At 42.6% G+C, this 21,581-nt stretch overlaps 1 protein-coding gene across 1 annotated transcript in view; it reads left to right on the top strand.

The window, feature by feature from the left end:
* Window positions 1-8,734: 8,734 nt before the first annotated feature.
* The window catches only part of LOC109321069 (cytosolic phospholipase A2 beta-like), a 52,563-nt gene continuing 39,716 nt past the window's right edge, over window positions 8,735-21,581 (top strand). Inside the window, exons 1-7 of the mRNA XM_019551373.1 lie at window positions 8,735-9,208; window positions 15,036-15,108; window positions 16,804-16,940; window positions 18,822-18,953; window positions 19,546-19,604; window positions 20,567-20,609; window positions 21,246-21,309. Coding sequence (XP_019406918.1) covers window positions 9,188-9,208; window positions 15,036-15,108; window positions 16,804-16,940; window positions 18,822-18,953; window positions 19,546-19,604; window positions 20,567-20,609; window positions 21,246-21,309 — 529 coding nt within the window. The 5' untranslated portion in view covers window positions 8,735-9,187. The remainder of the gene's footprint in view (window positions 9,209-15,035; window positions 15,109-16,803; window positions 16,941-18,821; window positions 18,954-19,545; window positions 19,605-20,566; window positions 20,610-21,245; window positions 21,310-21,581) is intronic.

Genomic DNA, 21,581 nt, shown 5'->3' with positions numbered 1-21,581 from the left:
CCCAGATCCTTGCACAGCCAGGTCCCCTACTGACCAGCTCACAGGACTGCGTACTTGGCCAGCAGGAGGGTGGTCATTTAGTTAAGGCATCTGGCTCCCCAGCTGGCCAGGTTCTGAGTTACCAGGGCTACCAGTTGCTAGGGATGATGCTGTCTGGTTCCTTGGAGCCCAATGTCCATGGGCCCCCAACTCTTTTGTTTACTGGTTCCCCAGACCACCAATCTGTCAACAAACTAGCTGGGCAGATAGGGAACTGGCTAGTGATCCTGAGAGCTAGCCCAGAACTTTTCAGAAAAAACACTGTAATTCTTTTCGTAGATTTCATAGACATTAGGGCTGGAAGGGACCTCAGAAGATCATCGAGTCCAGCCCCTGTGCCAGGGGCACGAAGTCAGCAGGGTTCATAGGATCCCAGCAAGGTAAACATCCAATTGTCTCTTGAAGGTGTTCAAAGTAGGTGCTTGAACAACCTCTGGCGGCAACCTATTCCAAACCTTGGGGGCTCGGACAGTAAAGAAGTTCTTCCTTACGTCCAGCCTGAAACGGTCATGGAGGTGTTTGTGACCATTCGACCTTGCCACCCCTTGGCGTGCTTTCAAATGGATTATTTTTAAATCGACTTGGAAAGCGTTTAACTTCTGACTGGGAACTAAAGGGTTTGTTTGTTGTTTTTTGATATGAATCTTCCACTCACCTGAATGTGCTTCCTCTGGGTGAACTGCTTGTTTAATAGTATGTGGTTGACAAAGGGTGTCACTATATGTGAAAATGAGCAATAGCCAGCAATTATCAGATTAATGATTCATTGGTATTAATAAGTTTGAATCATACTTTGTGCCATTTTGGTATTTTTGCTCTATCCATTTCTATTACACTGGGGGAGACAGGGTACAGATAACGTATGGTGTAGACAGCACCATCTGCAGTTTGCTGTCTTATGCATCCGTGGTCCTATTGGTAGGAGGATAGGAACTTGATTCTTGAGTTCTCCATGAGGGAAGGCACCTTTGGAAATCGCTTGAAGTTTTCCATAGGAGCCCCACTGTTGCTAGCAACTCCAGACTCAGCCCATTCCCTCTAGGACTGGCAGGACCAAACTTGGTCCTGTATCGCCTGACTCTGAACAGTTTAGCAAACAAGTAGTTGAGGAAGCTAATATCACTGTGCTCCTGTTCCAAGCAGTCTGACTGACTCTCATGGTGTATTTGGAACAGACCTGGCTTACGTGTCTTGCACTGAGTTGCATCCTCTAGTCCTCTTTGCCTACCCCTTCCATGTTAACCCTTCAATCAAAGCTGTCAAACTTGGGGGCCTAAAGCAACATATCCAATTCCATAGTTAAGCACCTAAATAAATTGAGCTTCTTTTCAGAGCTGTTATGAGTTTTCATCAGCTTCCAGGAGTTAGTATACTGGGTTCTTGGATTTCAAGAGCTGCTATATTGATAGTTCAGCAGCTCCAGAAGTCTCAGAGCAGAATCAGAACAAAGATTTCAGAGGAGAGAAGTCAATACATGCGAAAAATTATGACATTTCTAACTAAATATGATTTTTTAGAATGTCAATTATGTGCCTAATAAGCTGCTGAGGTGTCTGAAATATTAAAAATGCCAACTGTGCCAAAAGTAATTAAGACACAGTGCGTTGATCACTCATGAATCCATCTGCCTAGCTTTTTAAATTCATTCATTCAATCAAATTTTAAGTGTTTTTTTTTCTTGTCTTTATGTGCTTTTAAACCATACTTGTATGATTATCTGGATAAAAGCAGTACTGGGAAGTAGTAGTATAATTTAATTAATTCATTTATTACAATATGTTTTTTAGCAAAAATATTATTTTTTACATATTTTTGCCAGTACTAAAGCACCAGTTTTTTAAATAATTGATTCATTTTATAGGGGGTTCCTAATAGTGTATCCTGTAATTCAGGCTATCAACAGAGTGCCTTTTCTTTCGAAAAGCTTTGGCAAAAAATCTTGTTTAAAGCTGAAATTCTGCATTCTTGGGCTCGGTCCAGGGGTGACATTTTCTTGGGTAGAATTCTTATATAATAAAGGGCTTATTCTATCTGTCTGTCTGCCTGTAACACTCTTGGTTAGTGAAACAACCAATCAGAGTGCAGAGAGTTGCTATTGTTGCCGGCACAAGGTCCCCGAGGGAGGCAACAATTGGGTTCGTTGTCCGGTGTGCGTCGCACCAAATAAACACACTGGGGGAGAAGCAGACAGAGTTTATTTGAGCTCAAGTAAAAGGCACAGGGAGACTGTATTGTCTCAAATCCTGCACACCTAACCCTGAAACAGCGAGATCTTTATACCCCGGTCAGTTTCACTGTCAGTGATTTTCCACCCGCTAGCCCCCCTTTTTCTCCCCTTTCCCTCATCCTCTCTCTCTCCGAGTGGTGCCCTTGCATTCCACAAATAACAGTTTTAGCTCGCCTGCTTTCCAGAAGGACAGGAGATTTGCAGGCGCCAGAGAAAGGGTTGCAAAGGTTGGGCAAGGGGGGGGCTTTGGCTCATCTGAGCCTGGAGCAGAAGGACTTCCTTGACACTCGTGGTCTTCCATCCCTCCGAGTTACCCAGGGTTATGCCCAGTGACACCAACACTATGATGGTGAGGATAAAGTTGGGGGGTGAGGCTGGCGCTGCTGGCCTGGCCCTCCCCCCCCCAACTCCATCCCTGCTGTCATGGTGGTGCTCAGCCACCTCTGAGGAGCAGGGCTGGTCGAGTGAGGGTGGGGGTGAGGCCAGAGGCACTGGAGGTGGCGGTGGCACAAGGTGCTGGCAGAGAAGGACAGAGGGGACAGCAGGGCAAGCTTCCCCCTCTCCCCACCATGGGGTGGTGGGTGGTGGGTGGTGGTGCTCCATCTTTGCCCCCCTCACCCCCACCCTCCCTCCTCTGTCATTCTTGACAGGCAATTGGCTAGTATTTGTATAAAACCCTATCTGGTGTTTTTGAGGTGAAGTTTGGATGTGCTTATTTTTAATTTTCCAGTGCATATTTCTTTGGCATTACCATTCCTATTAAAATAAAATAATTATTAGGATTTTTTTTGCTTGCGTGTATCTCAGAAACAGTTGAACTTTGACACTTTGAGTTCCTTTAATCCTCTTCCTGGTAGAACAGATTGAGTTATGGGCATTTAAAAATACAGTTTTGTATATGCACAGGAGTAAACTTCTTTTTGCTAGCACTGGATTCTGTGATACCAGTTTAAGAATTATGGGCACAGTCCTGCTGCAACACTGCCTAATGACATCAGGTCTTAGGTTACTGTTCCAGTAACTGGACAAAAATCCTTGTCTCGAGCTGAGATATGTTCACCATGGAATGTGAAATGGATGGAAAGGAGTCATCCTTGTGATCCTCTGTCCCTGGAGACTACTTCAATCCTGATATAAGTTGGAACAGCCCCTGAGAGTTTGCTTGACAAGACAAGAGTGCTTGATTTTGATGATCTTTGACCTTCCTCATGTATTGCCTACAGAACAGAACAAAACAGGTTATAAAAAGCTGTCTTTACTCCAGTGGTATTCAACCTCTGTTCCATGGGCAAAATCCAGCACACAGGGCTATTCACCTGGCCCGTGGGGCTTCTTACAGGTATGAAATTTGGCAGAAAGGGAGTAAAAGAAGCATTAATTGCTGTGGCTTCTAGAGCCACTGTTCCCCCACTGTCAAATTTCTGGATCTATAGGAAGGTCTATGGGATGAAGGATATGGCCCCATGTGCTGGATCATGCTAGTGGTTGGGTGTTACTTCATGGCTGGATCTGCACTGGGGATTGACTTTGTGCACCGACCCCATGCTGCCATGCTGGATCCAGCTGTGGACCACTTCTGGGGCTCTTACCTTGCATTTGGGGCTGGAAGGTTGAGCACTGTTGCTTTAGCCTGTTGTCCTAGAGCATGCCTTTCTTTCAGCAAGGTTGGGCCGGTTGAAGAACCTCAGATCTGGTCCCAGATACCCAGATGCAGACATTTTTCAGCATGACTATTTTCTCAGTAGGCAGGTATTAACACAGAAGAGATTCTATATTAAAATCTCTGTGAGTCCATAGAGCTCACGAGCTTCTCCCCAGGAAGGCTTCCTTTGGTAGAAGATATAATCATACAAAAACAAATCACAGGACTCTTAATTGCTACAAATAAGCTTATACACATCTCAAAGTCATTAACATCATTTAAATTGTTGTTAGTGTTCTTCCACAAATAGGTTGATGTCATAGGAAAGGATGAATGTGTTTGCTGGAAGAAAAGTCAAATTATGAACTAAAAGGAAGGCAAAGAAAAGTTAGGCTCAAACTGACTTGTGTAATCCTTCAGGCTTTGGAATAACCCACCTCCTGAGGGAAATGGTGAAGGCCATACTGCTTAAAACAAGGCAGGATGAACCACCAAAGAATGGATGGTGGCGATCAATTCTGAGCGGGCAGGAGTATAGACAGGAAGATCTAATTTTTTTCCATCTCCGACATAGTTTTCATATATCTATGAGCCTTGTCTCATTGGCTGTTTTGTATATACCTGATTGGATACTTCACAGATACCATTCAGTAATAAGTCATACCTCAAGTCCTGTTTTAACACCTGTGACTTACATGTGTCTGCTGCATTTTGCATAAGTGGCTTATAGCTCTGTTGTATTCATCTTGGGGTGGGTCACTCAGTAAGTTGGAGCACCTTCAACTGGCACTCCTACTTCCATGACAATACTTAACAATACTACTGCTTCCACGACCTTAACAATTGTTAAGCTTATGGATGTGGTCTGTCTGTCTCATTGTCATGGCTTCTCTGCTCATTTGGGCCTGGCTTTCTTCACTTCACATTTCACTGCAATCCTTTCAGTCAGTTGGGCCCAGATTCATAGTTTCTTATTTTCCCTGTGCAAGTGACAGCCTGCTCATAGGGGCTGTAGCTGGCTTTCCCAAGTCCACTGCATACTTTGTCCATAGTTCTCTTGATGATATTTCAAAGGAGATCTTTTCAGTACTGTAGAATCTGTGAGGATTGTTTCATTTTCCTATAATTTATTCACTGCTTTGATGCAAAGGCAGAATCTGGCTCTTTGAAATCAGCAGTTTCTGATTCCTGAACCCTCCTTGGGCCAGGTTCTAAGCTATCTCTTTAGATTCTCCTCAGACAAGCTCCCATTGAGTAAAACTTTTGTGTAAAAGGACTTTCAAATTTGACTCTTCAGGAGCTATGGCTCATTAAGGCCTTCAGGATTTGACTTCTAAATTTCAACAGAAAAACATTGATGCATGTGTCATACTTCCATAAACCAATTCTTCCTCTCAGGTGTATAGCTGAATGTAATATCTACCCAAACACAGGGGTATATGCTGAGATAAATGCACACTGATGCTGGTTGGAGATTTCTTGAATAAAATTTGAATTTAAAGTTCTTAGACACTGTCCCCTGTGAAAAATATATTGAAAAATAATTACTCAGTTTTTGAGATGGATCACCAAATTTTCTTTACTATTATAATATAAGGAAATCAGTCTTGAAACACATGCAGAATGTGTTTTGACATGCAGATTTAATGACATATTATAGAAAGGTAAGCTTGCAAGCCTAAAATGAAACCTGGCAATTGGCAAACAACTTCTTCCCACCTGAAATTCTTCTGGCAAGATCATAACAGGATTACACTTTGCACATACAGTTTCCCATTACCTAATCATGTTTTCTCATTGACAAAATATAGGTTAAAGAACAAGTGACAAATGCTTTTGTTTGCAATAGATTTTTGTGGGTGATATCTTTTTTTGGACCAACTTCATAGCTGGGAGGGACACAGACAGGCTTTTGGGTACCTTGTTAGATTTGCACAGAAAGTGGTGATTGTTTTGTTCTGGGAGAGCAAAACAAAGATATATAGAACTCTTTTTTTCTGAAAAAGCAGATTCATATCTAAAAAATTAGATAAGGTATTTGCCACTGAAGAGAGCTCCATCAGATTACTATTCAGCAGTACATAGTAAATTCACTGTTAATGGAGTTTGAAGGGATTGAACCTATTGACAAATGCAGGTATAAAAACACAAAATAGTTTTGGCCAAAAAGCAATGGCAATTGAGGGACTTTTCAAAATACCATGACAATTTAACATTTTTAAAATGTTCCCATTTTGGAATGTTTTATTTTGACACTTTAAAAATGCTATTTTTGATTTTTTTTCAAATGGCTTTTTGGGTTAGAAGTTTAAAAAATGAAAAAGGTTTTGGAAAGGGTTTATATAACCTTAAAATGAAACAAAACTTTTTGGTTTGGATTGTACCAAGATACTATTTTTATTTTTGTTTTGTTGAAATGTTAGAAATTGTTTGGGAGTGTTCCAATCTATTCTGCACCTTACGTGATATAAATTAAGTTCTGAATCCAGGTCCTTGCAGATAAGTATTCCACTAATGCAGTGATTCTCAACCAGGGTGCCTGGGCTTGAGATCCTTTCAAGGGTGCTGTGGCATGCCAGACAATGTTAGCACTGTGAGGTTTGCAAGCATGATTCACAAGATAAACCCAAAGATTTCAAATAGAAATCCATAGTTGTGATCTTTCTGAGTTCTTTGCAACAGAAAAAGTGCTGTATTATTTTTCTGTAGTCAAAAAAAGAGTGAAAACTTAAAGAGTTGGTGTTTTGTGAGGTGTGCTGTGAATCTCTATCCAGAGATGACTCGAGTCTAAAAAGTTTGAGAACCACTGCATTAACAAGCAGTCTTATTTCAGGGGCCATTAGCACAAAGGAATTACAAGCTTTCAGACACTTTTTAACTATCCTTCCAGCTTTGGGAGCATTCTTTCTAAATTAGGGTTAAGCCACATTATGAAGCAGCTTTGCTCTGCAGGTGCCATTGCCTCAATAAATAACATCCTTCATTACACAAGGATCTCAGTTTAGTACCTTTCATAAGTATGCTCTTAATAATATTTTAAAATTCATACTGGCAGCAAAGTAATCTCCCTGCTGTATGAGGTCAGCACCATTTTATTTCAGGACTCATGGTCAGGAACAGCAGAGCTGTCATTGTGGGTGGTGACTTGGTAGGGGCTGAAAAGTGACAGGTTGTATTAACTGGAGTATTGCAATAAGTAAAACGTAGCTCTCGTGTATTGGAAAAAGGATTGGGTTACTCCCCTCCTAGTCTTTATAGGTTCTTATATCACCCTCCTCATTAATATCTGTGTGCTCCTGAGTGTTACATGATTTGACTGACATTTCTTACGTTTGGTTTCTTTTTCTTTCCCCAGAATATTCATAATAGTGCTTGGAATATAGACAGAAAAAAAGAGCGATGCTTCTATATGACACCAAAATGTGCTTTCTTGATAGCCAAGAAATAAAGCAAGAGGTTGGATGTAAGGAGATATACAATACTAAGCCTTAGTGCCTTCTAACAGCTCTTTTCTCTTTCTGCTGCAGAAACACCCTTCATAAATCATAATCACAAATCTATTTTTATTTTATGAGCATCTAGAACACACTGATTTGCACCCAACACGATGTAATCATAAATGTTATGTAGAGGGCAGGGTAGACATTCAGAACTGGTGAGCTCCCTAGTAAGCAGCCTCCCTAATGCATTGTGCTTCTTTCTTTTGTTTGCTTTAGACATGGCTTTTTAATTTTGCCTGTTTTTTAATATAATTGATGCTCTTTGCCTTGCTTTCTGCACTCTGTACTTTTTCAGATCTATATTGAGGCCTGAAATCACCTCTTTGTTATCTGTCTTACCTTCCCTGTGCCAATGAAGAAATGTGCTTGATTCCTCCCATCATGCTTGTTGACAAGGGCTGATGCAGCACAAAATGTCTTATGTATTTTGGCCATCCTAATTTGCTAGAAAAAAAAAGGGCAATTGCCTCTGAAAATAGCCATTGCTCCTTTGCTTTGTTATTTTCTTTCTAATTCTATGACTAGTGGGCAGCTCTTTTATCTTTTACAGCTGCTCTTGAGATGGTGTATTCCCTTTGTTTTTCAATGAAGTCTGGGTCTCCTGGTTGTAGCTACTCTGTTTTTCACCTGCAGTTCTGTTTCTTAACACACACTTCACTTTTAATGGGTTAACTTGTCTCTGTCTTCTCTGCTTTTGTATTTCTTCCTCTTCCACCTGTGACTTTATCACTGCCTTTTCTCCTATGGCTTCTCAGTTCACTGTGGTAGACTTACCTGAACTAGTTTTAAACTGCCTCAGGTGCTGGGTGTATTAAAATAATCTATTCTGAATGCTGCAACACCACAGAGTGCAGTGTATGCAAACTGTTTTAGGATTATGCTGCTCTTCAGGTGGACTTTGCAGCCTATGCTCATCCTGGTGCTGTTGTGGCTGTACTGATACCAGTACCTGACCCCACTAGTTTAAAGCTAGCTTGAGTATGTCCACACAAGTGACTGTCACAGCAGGACTGTAGTTAGACAGGGCTGTCCAACAGGCAACTTGAGAGCTGCATGTAGTCCATGAGCTCTTAAAATATGGCCTCTTCCACTGCTGTGCAGCGGAGGGTAGGGAGGTAGCAGGCTGCCAGTGCGGGTCTCTGTGGCACTGGCATGGCTGGTGTGGTGGGGTGGATTCTGGGACAGCTGCCCCACAGCAATGCTGACTTTTGGCACATGCTGACACCATCTGCAGCCACCAGCCGCACCAAAGCTGGAGAGCCCTGGTGCAGATAAACCCTAAGAGACATGTCTGTACTGTATCCTCACAGCTTCAGGGATGTGCTGCAGCAGTTAATACTAAGGAAGTATTAATGTGCTTCCTTAGCGCTCATCTTGAAGCATCAGTATTGAAGACAATTAAAGGTGCTGCTTTAGTAGGAAATTCTTTAAAACTTTTGTATCAAAGCAAAATCAGATGTATCAGCTTTTCAAGGACACCCCCCAGACACATATATGGAAACATGAATGATGTTATATAACACTTTAATCAAAATGAAAATCCCCCAAAATGAAAATAGCTGCAACATTTGTGCTATTGAAGATGTTATTGGTGCACTCATAGACTGTTTTCTCCACATGGAGGAGTCAGAGGGTGGAGTTCAGAGTCTGAATAATTACTTATCCCTTGGGATGTGTCAGTATAAAGAAGAACAAGCTGTGAATGTTCCTCTCAGCCAACAGATCTGTTACTCAAGTGCTAGTTGGGATTTTGCAATCATCCTCCTCATCTTGTAAGTAATGGGGGACTCATCATATAAGGTAAGAAAATCTCAACTATCTTCGCTTCCTTAATGATGATCAGAGACCCTGTAGTAGGAGAGACTGTTAAGAGTTCTCATCTGGAAGCTCTTGTGTGGCTTGCACTTTGTCACTCAAGTTGCAGATTGAATCACTGCCGGTTGAATGTAGCACAGAGATTGTGTCTTTAAGGTAATGTCTGTAGCCTCCACAGTCCTCATGGACGTTCACCATGTTTGGACTTGAGTTTTCCTAATAGTAAGTGGCACTTTAAGTATCCATTGAGACACTTTTTATGACAAGTAAGCAGAATTGTTAACAGTCCAGGTTATTTTCCCATGTTTCAAAAGAGAGGGAGATGCAACAGATAGAGGGTATTTCCCTCTGACATGTTCTAACTAGAATGCTTCAGTGTGCCTCACTGTCACATGTATTAAACGTCCCATGTTCGAAATGGCCACAGGGACACTTCAACTACAACTCATTGAAAGAATATTAGTTAAAGCACCCCCGTGGCCATTTTGAAATTCAGGATGCTTAATACACATGGCTGTGAGGCATTTTAATTAAAGCAGTTCTTTGGGAACCAATCTAATTAAAACACACCCTCCCCACCCCCCCCCCCCCGCCCTCTTGAGCATGTCTATAGGCACCTGAGGAGAGAAGACTGAGGGGGGCTTGCGAACAATCTTTAAATACAAAAAAGGCTGTTATAAAGAGGATGGTGACCAACTATTCCCTGTGTCAGCAGGGGAAGGGAAAAGAAATAATAGGCCAAAATTGCAAAAATGAAAATTTATTTTAGATATGAGGAAGGTTTTTAAAAAAATTTGAGGGTGTTTAAGCACTGGAACACATCATGTAGAGATCCTGTGAAATATCTATCACTTCCAGTTTTTAAGTACAGGTTAGGCCAGCATTGTCTGGGATGGTTTAGTCAGAGATTGCCTACATAACCTTCATGCTAGAAACTGAGGTACCTACAGAGTTTAGGTACCTTCTATCAGGAGTTAGAACAGGCAGCCAGGCCTGGGCCGATTGACCAGCTGCGGTGTGTTAGGCCAGCCGTGACTGTACTCCCCCGGCTGAGGAGGCAGCAGGGCCCCTATTTAAGCCCACCAGAAGCAACAGTCTGTAGGTTGTTCAACAAACATGTCTTTGGGCTCTACATCTTGTTCCTGGACATTTTGCTCCTGGCCTCTGCCTTCCTGACCCTGGCTGCTGAGCTCAGTTTCTCCTTTGACTGTGTGATTCCAGTTCCAAAATCTCTGCTCCTGTCATTATGTCTGGCTGCCTATGTGCTGGTAGTGTTAATAGCTGTGGCATTAGATAGTAGCTAAGAGAGTGATTCAGGCCTACATTTTTTATTATGGCACCTAAAGGGGAAGTCAGGTGACTGAGTCCTGCCTAAACCACTTCACAAATTTATCCTTAAGCACCTTTTAGAAGTACAGTAAGTGAGGTTATTACCAATTGTCACAGATCATGTAGCCTTTCTTTCCATATAGAGAACTGTATTTGCTATGTTATGACTTATCTTGAAAGGCCTTTATTTTGTAAATGTACACCATATTAGATATTTATGTTAGAGGAGGTAAGTCGAGAAAGTGAACTTTGAATTTGGAATAAAAAATGGTGACATTTGTGATGAATCTTGGTTCTTGTGGGAGTCCATGTCCTAATCTTGGACCAGCTCTCAAACTAGTTCCTGCATATTTCCAGATCCAAAAAAGAGGACACCTGTCCACGTGGGGGGAGGGGGGTGACAGAATATGATCTTGGGGATGGGCAGTGACATGCTGGTGCCCTGCCCCTGCCCATTCTGTTGCCCCTCACCAACAAACCACATCCCCCCCATCCCTGCTGCTGCCCCTAACTCCGGACACACTGACCCCAGCACTGCCAGTACCCCTCACTCCCAAATGGCAGTACCCTGCCCCCCACCACTGACTTGTGTCCCTTACTCACAACCCACAGCCCCCTGCCAGTGCCTTGAATACCCAACTTGCAGTCATCCATCCCATCCCCCATGCTCCTCACTCCCAATCCACACTTGGCCTTGGTGGGTGTCCCTCACTCCAGACCTGCAGCTCCCTGCACCTCTCCCAGCCCTGCCGGTGCCCCTCACTCCCAACCCGCATCCCCTGGCCCCCCCCACCCAGCTGTGCTGGTACTCCTCACCCCTGACCTGCATCCCACCAGCAGCTCAGGCAGTGCCTCTCACCCCCGATCTGCAGCCCCTGCCCCTGTAAACCCTGCTGGTGCCCCTCACTCCCCACCCATGGCCTCCCTACCCAGTGATGCACCTTACCCCTGGCCATAGCTCCCTGCCCCCCAGCCCTGCTGGTGGCCCTCACTTCCAACCCATATCCCCTGCCCCCAGCCCTGCTGCCCAACCCATGTTGCTCTCTCCATCCTTTCCTTCTCCTGGCTATTTTTTGCTGTTCCTGTGCTCTACTGCAAGGTGATTGGCTGTTGGGGTCAGGACAGCCAATCACCTTGCCCGCTGCTTCCAGTTGCAAGCAGCTAGCCTGAGAGGGCAGAGGAACAGCAAAAAACCCAGACATTTTGCTCTTATTTAAACAACCCACCCAGATGCAGCATAGGGGACCAAAAAAGAGGACTTGTCCGGGAAAACCGGGACGTATGGTAACCCTATCCTGCACAAATGAGCTCTACACCTGAGCTAGAGGGTTCTGTTGTACCTGAGTAGTGGAGTTCACTCTGCTCTTCATCCCAGGGTCTTCAATTATCTTTTAGATGTCAGGCCTGGGCCATTAAACAACCTGAAGAAAAGAACTGTGACCTTAAACTTGACTCAAAATTGAGACATACAAGTAAGGATGAGTAGTCTCTAGCATAGCCCTGGATTTGGCCCAAATGAAAGGATAGGTAGAGCTTTATATTTTGGCACATGAAGCTACCCTTGACATTTCATATTTTTTCATATAATTACTTGATTGATACCTGTCATTGTACTCTCTGATCCAAGGGGGAGGGGTGGGGGTGGATTTTAGGTTCGCATGAACAAACAGGAGTTTACAATAGTTAAGGGAAGAGGTGACAAACAAGACTTCTTGCAGTGCCAGTTCAGTTCCTGGATTTTGTTCCATCCAAACAATACAGAATGAACTACGCGTCCAACTCAGAAAACACCTTTACAGGAATAGCAATTGGAACATACTGATGCAAGCTGTATGTTTACTTAGGGACCTTTACCACCTTGATAACATAATCTTACCCTTCTATGAAGAAAGAAGACCAAACTCTTCCTCCTTAGGTTGACACTAGATATGAGGAAATAATTTACTCTAAGAGTACCTGGGAATTGGTGAGCAATGTCGATTTCCAACTTATTAAACGATATGCAGCTTGATGAAACTGGGGAAAGTGCCATGACACCTGTTTATCAATTTAGATTTGTAGTACATTTATTGTACAAATATTGTACAGGTCCCAGAGTCTTGTCTTAAGAAAGGAGGATGTTGTGGGTCTCAACATGAATAAAAAGATATCCATTGAGCAGGTGATATTTTGACTCTTGTATTGCATGCAATACTTATTACCTCTTTGGCTCCTATGCATTGCTAGAATGGGTTCAGTACTGGAAGTAAGTAATTAACAAAAAGAAACCCCCTGAGATTAGGCAATGTGTTATGAACTACTGCACAAATGTATTTATGTAGAATGCAGAATTCTATACCTAGATAAGTCAATATAAATTGTCATGCAAAATTAGAGGTTGTGTTTTTCCATGGTCATTTGTTGTGCTTAGCATTTCTGTATATGAATGTGAGACGTGTTTGCAAATCAGAGGGGAACAGTTGTTATTTACAAAGGTGGTCTATTTCTCCAGTGAAGGCAACACCTGAGAGGAAAATTCAGTTCATATTGTGCAACAAGTATAGTCAATTATATATTATACATATAGTGCAAGAGTTAGAGTTGAGTATGTAACATGTTTAATTAGCATATTAATTAAAACTATTTAGCTGTATGGTTGGCATGAAATCCTGTATTTCCTGTTAATGAAATCTGCCAGAAGTGCTGACTGTATAATACAGTAAGTGTTTCTACGCTAAGTAAGTATTTGCAGGGAAGATTCATGTCAAACTGTTGCAATCTAATGAGAGGAACGCTTGAGGGAAATTTGGAATTTCCACTTTGTGGCAAAGCTAAACATATTGAAATTTGCTTTCACCCTGAACTGGAATAAAACATACTTGGGTAACAGACAACTGTGAGAGAGGCAGCCTGCATTCACAGGAAAAAATGCCTTGATCAGTCAAAATGGCAAAAAGCTATGACAAGGGTCCTGGGGTTTTATAGGGTAAGAAATGAATGATTCCAAGGGCTTGTTTATACAGCAAAATTAATCTGAGTTAATTAAAGGTGTGATTAATGAATCCAAGGGCATTCAGTTTGTACAGACAACTGTTATTAGCAGAGTCATTTGCATGCCTCAAAGAAGACATAGTGAACTGGGTCCACCTTAAGGCATGCTAATTGTGTGTAGATGAAACAAGAGACATGCATGCACAACACTTAAAAGTGGTCTTAATGATTTTGCACCATTTTAATGGTGTCAATATTGGCATGTCTTGGCAGTGTATTGCACGTTAATTCCAGTTGCTGTAGGAAATTTGGTGGCGTAATGAACCTTAAATGACTTGGAGCGCAGCAACCTAAAACTCCTTCGAGGACTTTTAGTTTGCTGCCCCTACAGCCACAGAGTGAAGCCCCGGGGTCCGTGCAGCTCTGAGGCTTTGCAGGAAGCCCTGCAAGCAGCCTGGCAGCAGCCTGGGAAAGCAGGCTCTGCCCAAGAAAAGCGGTGAGCCTGATCTTTCTCCCCCAACCTCCCCCCCGCCCTCTGGAGCCTACCTGCCTGCCTAAGCTGCATGGGAGCCTGGTGCTTCCCTCCATGGCTGTGGTGCCCCGCAGGACTGCCGGAGCTGGGTGCTTAAGGGTGGGTGTAGCTTGTGGGGGGGGGCTGCCACTGCCTCAGAGGGAAGTACCAGTCCCCCCTACTGCAGCTCAGGGACCGCTCCGCCCACTGGCAGCTCGTCCTCCCCTCCCCACCGCCAGAGAGGCAGGTAAGTCAGTGGGGTGTGTGCACAACAAAGAGGTTTAATCAGCCCTAAATTGCAGTGTTTTTTTTTAAAACCCATCACTTCAATTTAGGGCATGTGTTTCATCTACACACACCTAGTGTGTGTAGATGAAACACCCTGTTTTGTCCACACACACCTGGACCCAGTTCCTAGAACCTAGCGAAGTACTTTCGTAATACAGTGTCAAGACAAGACCAGAAGCCTGTATTAGGTGCCCAGAAATCATTATGAGATCCAGTGTAAATACCTAACTGGAACTCATGCTGATAGCTGCATGCTGTTTGTCCTGATATTATGCTAGCCCCATTTCTGACCCAACATGGGTCTGTAGTACAAAGCTGTCAGCGGACTTTCAGTGCAGTCATATTCCACAGTCACAAATGCACCCAGGAGATCTGAAGGGGCAGGGGCTGTAAGATGACTGCAAATGTTGTTCCTGATTGGAAGCTGGGCCTATACTTCCTTCGTCCATGTGCCTCCATTCACCTAAACAGCCTGTCATAGGCATCATTTATTCCCATTAGTATACAGTTTCTTCATTTCTAAATGAACTGGGTAATAAGGAAACCATTTGAAAGAAAGTGGGGTCTCTGGTGGGTTATAAATAGCTTTCCACTCTAAAAGTTGACAACAGAAAACCAGCAAAGGGAGAGGCCTTTTCCCTTACTCTTTTTTGAAATATGCTTATTTTCCATATTTTATGTTGATGACATGCATTTTACTTGGTTTCTCTGCAGACAAAAAGCTCTTCCAACTGCCTGCTTTCTGTAGGAGTCATACGAGCCAGGAACATTACATCAAGGGACCTAGGTGAGTTGTAGTCTTCCTTCTGTCTTCTCCATAGTTTATGGATTGTGAGCAACACGTAAATGTAGTGTAATGAAGTAACAGACCTGGATTTTTGTTGGGTGCCCTGAAGCACCTGAAATATTAGCAGAGTAGAGGGAGTAGTTGGAATCTATTTAGTGGGACAGCAAACTACCGTCTAAGTTTCCTTGTGATTGTATTAGATGAAAAATGTAAAGCAGCAAAGCACGACATTGCGCTTGGTTAATCAGCTTGGAGTAGTTTCTGATTTTCACATGTCTATAAATTAAATCATAGATTGGAGTCACACCAGACAGCTGGGGTGCTACAAATATGCTATCAAAGGTTTTCATTGCCTACCATGAGCAGTCAGAGTGCCTCAGATAGCCTCACTGCACAGCACGGTGCCACATGGAGATACTTTTTAAACCTAGCTTAAGTAATGGAAGCAGAATAGTATGGCCAGCATGGAATTGTGTCCAGGCTCATTTACTCTTGTGAGATGGCATTTTGTGATACAGGCATATCCTAGGAGTGTATCTCGGGGTAAACTAGACAATTCTGAGCATTGCAAACTCCTCTATATTTTGGGGTCTTTGTAGTGCCAGATTCTCAGCTACACAGAATGACTGATTTGTCCTTGATAAGAAAAAGTGACCTGCAGGGCCAGCCCTAGGCATATGCTGAATCCACAGCTAAAATGGACCTCTCTTGCAACCCTTTTTTTTTATTCGCATTTCCTCCATTTCTTTCCTCAGCAGTGACCCCTTTGGAAATATGTACTCTGGGACACTTGTTGTTGCCCATTTGTAGAGATCTTTTATAGCAATCTCAGTAAGACAAACACCTTAAGACCCCTTTTCCACATGCTTCGAACTCCTCTCCTGCATCTAATGAAAGCATCGTTGATTTGTCCAGCTAAACAAGACAGTCCACTGCAGGTGAGGTATAGAATACATTTCTCTTCACAGAGATGAGCAGGATCACCTGCTAGTTGACCATAAGAGTGACCAGCAATGTGTATCACTGAGTTGCCCTTTATGTCTCGGAAATTTTCTAGTCAATCTCTTGAGCAAAAAGTCAGCTGAGTGATTCAACTCAGGGGTGATGCATAGGGGGTGCATGCAGGTGCATGTGCACCCCCTGCGCGTGGCAGCGCACCCCCGAGCGTGGCAGCGCTCGCCCCTCCTGCTGCTGACAGCACTGGCAGCATCTGCGGGAGCTCCCCGACTTACCGCCACTGCGTTCCCACTGCTCCCGCTACCACCACTGCACTCCTGCCACTGCTGCGCCCCCACAGCCGCCAGGAGCACACGCTGTTAATGATTCAAATATAAGCATGCATAGATCTCCAGATTTACATGGTAACATTTAAAAATATTTCAAAACCACTGTTGTAGTATAAAGTTTGTACCTGGAAAGAGACTTACCTTGTGGGCCAGATTGTCCAACAAGTGTCTAATGCAGATGTGTATTAGTCATGTCATTGTTTTCAGTAGAGCATTAGTAACGTGAGCAGTAATGTACAGTTCTGTACCATCAGCAATTCCTGCCTTCAAAAGAAATTCTACTCTGTCAAAAGGACAGCTCTTCCTCCCTGCCCTAAGGCTGCTGAGTGTTGCCATTTGCTTCTGAGGCTGAAACAAGTCTGAAGTATTGATATACACTATTGCTATATCATGTCTTTTTCTGCTTCAGCGACTGCTTCTGATTGCTACGTGAGCCTGTGGCTGCCAACAGCTTCAAATGGAAAGTTCCAGACCCAAACCATTGAGAACTCCAATGACCCCGTCTGGAATGAGACTTTCTACTTCAGGATCCAGACTGAAGTCAAGGTGGTTAAGAAAATGAGAATTCATTCTCCTGAAAAGCCCAGAGGCTTCATTTCTAGTTCTGGAGATCAAATGTGCTAAACAAATTAGGGAAATACTTGCGAGACAGAACTTGCTGTGGATCATGTAAAAGAAAGTAGCAGAGAGGAGTGGCTTTCTTAGGACCATCTTTGTTTTGGAAAAATTGAAGGTATAGGTTTCTGGACTAGGGACAAGGAGCATTGGGAGTGAGAGCATCTTCTCCAGATCAGCATATTTAGAATTCTACAAAACATAATTTCAAAGACCATCATTCACAGTATCCCATCCAGATTCTTGGAATTAAATTTAATTAATACCCGAGGGCCAAATCCTCATTAGTAAACAAAAAGCCTAATCTTAAGGATAATAAAAATGCTTAAAAGGCAAAAAGTGATACAGGACACCTGTGCTGCAGCAGACCCAAAAATGTTCAAGGTGTGTACAGAAGTGCTCTGTGCACATCTTACAGCGCTATGGTTTACAGCATGTTTATAGCACTATAAAGCCTCCTGGGGCTTCTCCACTGGTCAGAAATTAGACCAGCGTACAGAAGTTATTTCAAGTGCTGCAGGCTGCTGAAGTGCTGTAAAATAGAGTGCTTCAAATGTAATACCTCATTGAACAAGGGGTAATTTAAAGCACTGTACACATTTTTAAAGTGCTGTAAAGCTGTGCATCTCTGTTAAGTCATGGCAATAAAATACTTTAAATAGCAAAAAAGAAAAACAACTTCTGTATACACCCTTAGAGCTTAGGTTCACTCAGTACCTGCCTTTTGAATGATAACGATTCCTAAGGACCTGGCTCTTATCCAAAATTCACTCAAATCTATTAGGGTGCCAGACAACACCTAGGTTTCACCAGTCTCTCCAGTGGCCCCAAGTCTTTTAGGTGCCCTCAGGACACACCTAACCCACACTGACAGCATTGGGTTCCTGTAGACGTTCAGGGATGCTGCTCTGACACGCTATAATTACAGTACATTGAAGCAGACTCAACAGAGTCTGCTGGAGCATGCTAATTAGCCTTGGCATCTTGTGTATTCAGCATTCCTGTGCTTCAAAATGACAGCAGGAGTGCTTTAACTAAAGCTTGTCAAACAAACTTTAGTTAAAGCGCCCCCCACTGCCATTTTGAAGCAGGGGATGCTGAGTGCATGAGATGCTGCGGGCACTTTCATTAGAACGGCTCTTGGAGCCTCTCTAATTAAAGCGCCACCTCCCACCCCCAGCGCATGTCTAAAAATGCCCATTGATATCAGTGCAAAGTGTTGTAGTTAGTTAGTTATTTGTACACACAGCTGAAGGAGGAGGCTATTGGGATGGTGCCTCCACTGCTCATCTTTCTTATAAGAGCTTAGTGGAAATGCACTGGTCTAGGAAGTAGAAGACTTGGGGTTTAGGTCTCTCTGAGCCTGAGGGGATTATTACTTTCAACTCTCACTTTCCAGCAGGCCCTAACCACTAGGTTACAGGATAGTCTGGTTTGAAGTATGCTCTATCTTCCTGTTGAAGCTGAGCCACTGTACAGCCAAAGGTGCCAGAGTCCAGAGGCCAGACAGAAAGCAAGCAAGAAGGAGCCTAACACAGTAACCTAGTGATAACGGCAATAACCTGTGAGGATGGACACCTGAGTTTTGGTCCTTGTTTCCCAGCACTATTTATGTTCTTTTAGTAGAGGTACTTATGGGGCCAATATGGATTTTGCCCTGAATCCCACATTGCTAGATGTGTGCATGAATGTTGTTTCCTTTATCCTTCCTTTATCTCCACAGTGATACAGGAATTTGCAGCAGAAATGAGCTAATGTTTTGTGGCTCTTAAAGAGAACAGACTTGTGACGTACCTCTTCTTTTATTCCCAGAATATCTTAGAACTGACTATCTTTGATAAGGACCTGGTCACCAAAGATGACATCCAGTTCACTGTTCTCTTTGATGTTGCTAACGTGAGGCCCGGAGTGGTAGCCCATGAAACATTCTCTTTGAAATCAGAGGTAAGGACTGAAATTTCAGGAAGACTTGAAGAGTCTATTACAGCCCCCATCTACATCGTGTATTAACTGGATGTTGTGTTTGCATGGGGAGACATTAAATGCTAGTTAGCAGTGACACGCATAAACTCTTCTTGTATCTTCAGGAGAAAAAAATTACTCTCTCAGGTAGACCACCACCTGTGTGAGAAGCAAAAATGCATTGATACCCTGCCATCACTGAGGTCTGCAGTGAGTGCTATTCATCTTACGTGTTCCAGATGAATAGCTTTACCTCCTTCAGCTTAAATTTACTCTCACCTTGCTCAAATACTGCCTGCTAGAAAGGGAAAATGCTTGATGAAAAACATGAACAAAGCTCATGCATTTCCTAAGTTAAATTGTCATTTTATGTAAGTTCCCTTTCTCAGGTTCCAAAGCTTACCCCCATTTCATTCTCGTTTTCATTGACCACCAACAAAGGGGAATTTATTTTGATAAAATCCCATCAAGGGGCTGGTGGGAAAAATTATCCAGAAAGAAAAGCTAGGATAGTTCTACACTGAACAGAATGGTTACAAATGATTAATATTTATTGTCCCTTTCTTTTTTTCAGAAACAGAAATCTTTTCAGAAATGGGAGTCTTTGGAAGTAGAATTTAAGATGGAAAAAATGTGAGTAAAATGCAAAAGTGATGTGTGGGTATGGATCTGGTAAGATGGTAATAACAAATATGGATCAACATGAATGTGCTGTCTTGAAATGTGAATGTGGTGTCTTGAAATTTATCTGCTTTTGGCAAGTGGAGATTTGGGACTGCTGCTTTTCTTCTTCAGTTGTTTTGAATTCACCTCCATCTCCCAACATGCCTCCATTCCATTGATCTGGTTCACATAGCTGTTGCCCCCTCTGTGACAACTAAGATCTGATCCCTAAACATTTTAAAATTGGAAGGGCCAGATAACTTGCATGTGAGAGCATTGCAAAGGAACTCCGTGAGCCACCAGTGTTCATTTTTTTTTTTTACAAATCTTGAAATACTGGGGAATTCCCCAAAATAACTTACATTGTACCAATATTAAAAAGGATAAATAGAATCATGAATAGGCCAATATGGGAAGCAATCAGTGGAGAGTAAAAGGTGATAGTTAAATTAATGTTGCTAATATAATTTTATCCAAAAACAGTCTCCTTGAATAAACTTGATGTCAGTTTTGGTGAGAACACAAATTTAGTTGCTAAAGGTAGGTCTTTTGACATGATCATTAGGGTTCTGTAAGTCATTTGACTTAGTGTCAGATGACATTCAAATAAAAAACTGCGACATGCAAAAACTGGTTAAGCTGCTATGGGAATTTATCAATTGATGCAGAAGTTTCAGTGGAGTTCTGCTTGGATATGTTCTTGACCTAGTGCTATACAATATCTTTGACAGCGATCTGGATGAAAATATAAAATCACTGCTAATGGGACTTCATAAATTAGGATTCTCAAAATACAGGTTTTGACAATAATATATTAACATGGAAAACAGTTTGCTTTTAACTATATGCTTGCAAGCCCTCATTTAAAAAATATACTTAAATTCAATACATTTTTATGTTTAAAACATTTTTTTTTGGTTCTATTTTTCCAGTCCTGGGCCTCCTGAAAGCCTCAGTACAAATGGTGTCCTTGTGGTAAGGTTCAAATTTGAGTTTTTCCTTTATTTCTTCATTATTTTTTTCTTTCTTTAAATTATTTCATTCCTTCATGCCCAAAACTGAGCCAAATCCAAATCCATCCATATACAGCCAACATGATAAATAGGAACACAGGCCTAAAATAAAGAAGACAGGGCACATCTACACATGATGCTACATCGTGGTGGCATCCATGGGTGTCTACATGTGACCAGCAGCTACTTTGCCATAGCAGCATGCTCCACTACGTTAGCGTGCCAGTATGGCTAAGTAGCTGCTAAAAATAGCCATGCACTGTGCATACAGCACAATATGGGTGGTTACTGTGCTGTGCTTTAGTACTTTTGGGAGTACTAAAGCATGGTGCAGTAACAACATTGCCATAGGGAAAAGGGTGGACATGCCTACAGTCTAGGAGTGGAGGGATTTCAGCATTGCATTCTCTATGCAATAACAAACTTCTGGATCCCTCCTGCAGGTGATATCCTGTCCTCACTGACAGTGATGTCAAATCTACCTTTCATACATTATAGAAAGAATTCATCGGCTAATTCTTCTTCCTTCAAACCTTTAGAAGCACTTTAATTTGGTTTCTTAGTGATTATCCATTCTTTCACTGATTGTCTTTCTCAGTCTCGTGAAATGTGCTGCTTGGAAGTTCAGGTGGAGAAGGAGGAGAATAAAAGGTATTTGAAAGGTAAGTCCATTTCCTAGCTTAAGGGAGCAGGCAGCCAAATCTACTGTATTCATAGCCTGCCAATTCCAGCTAGAGGCACTTTAATTCACAGTGAAGACTGTCTCTATTTGAATGACAATAAAGTAGGGTTCACTGAAAATCCCAGAACTGTCCTTTTCAGCATTTCTCCTTTTCCAGTTTTATAGATTTCATAGATTTCATAGACATTAGGGCTGGAAGGGACCTCGGGAGATCATCGAGTCCAGCCCCCTGCCCAAAGGGCAGGAAGTCAG

Source organism: Crocodylus porosus, unplaced genomic scaffold (genome assembly GCF_001723895.1).
Source record: "Crocodylus porosus isolate Cpor-Errol unplaced genomic scaffold, CroPor_comp1, whole genome shotgun sequence".
Taxonomy (NCBI): Eukaryota; Metazoa; Chordata; order Crocodylia; family Crocodylidae; genus Crocodylus; species Crocodylus porosus.
The sequence above is the reverse complement of the archived record's forward strand: the minus strand, read 5'-3'. Positions and strand labels throughout refer to the sequence as shown.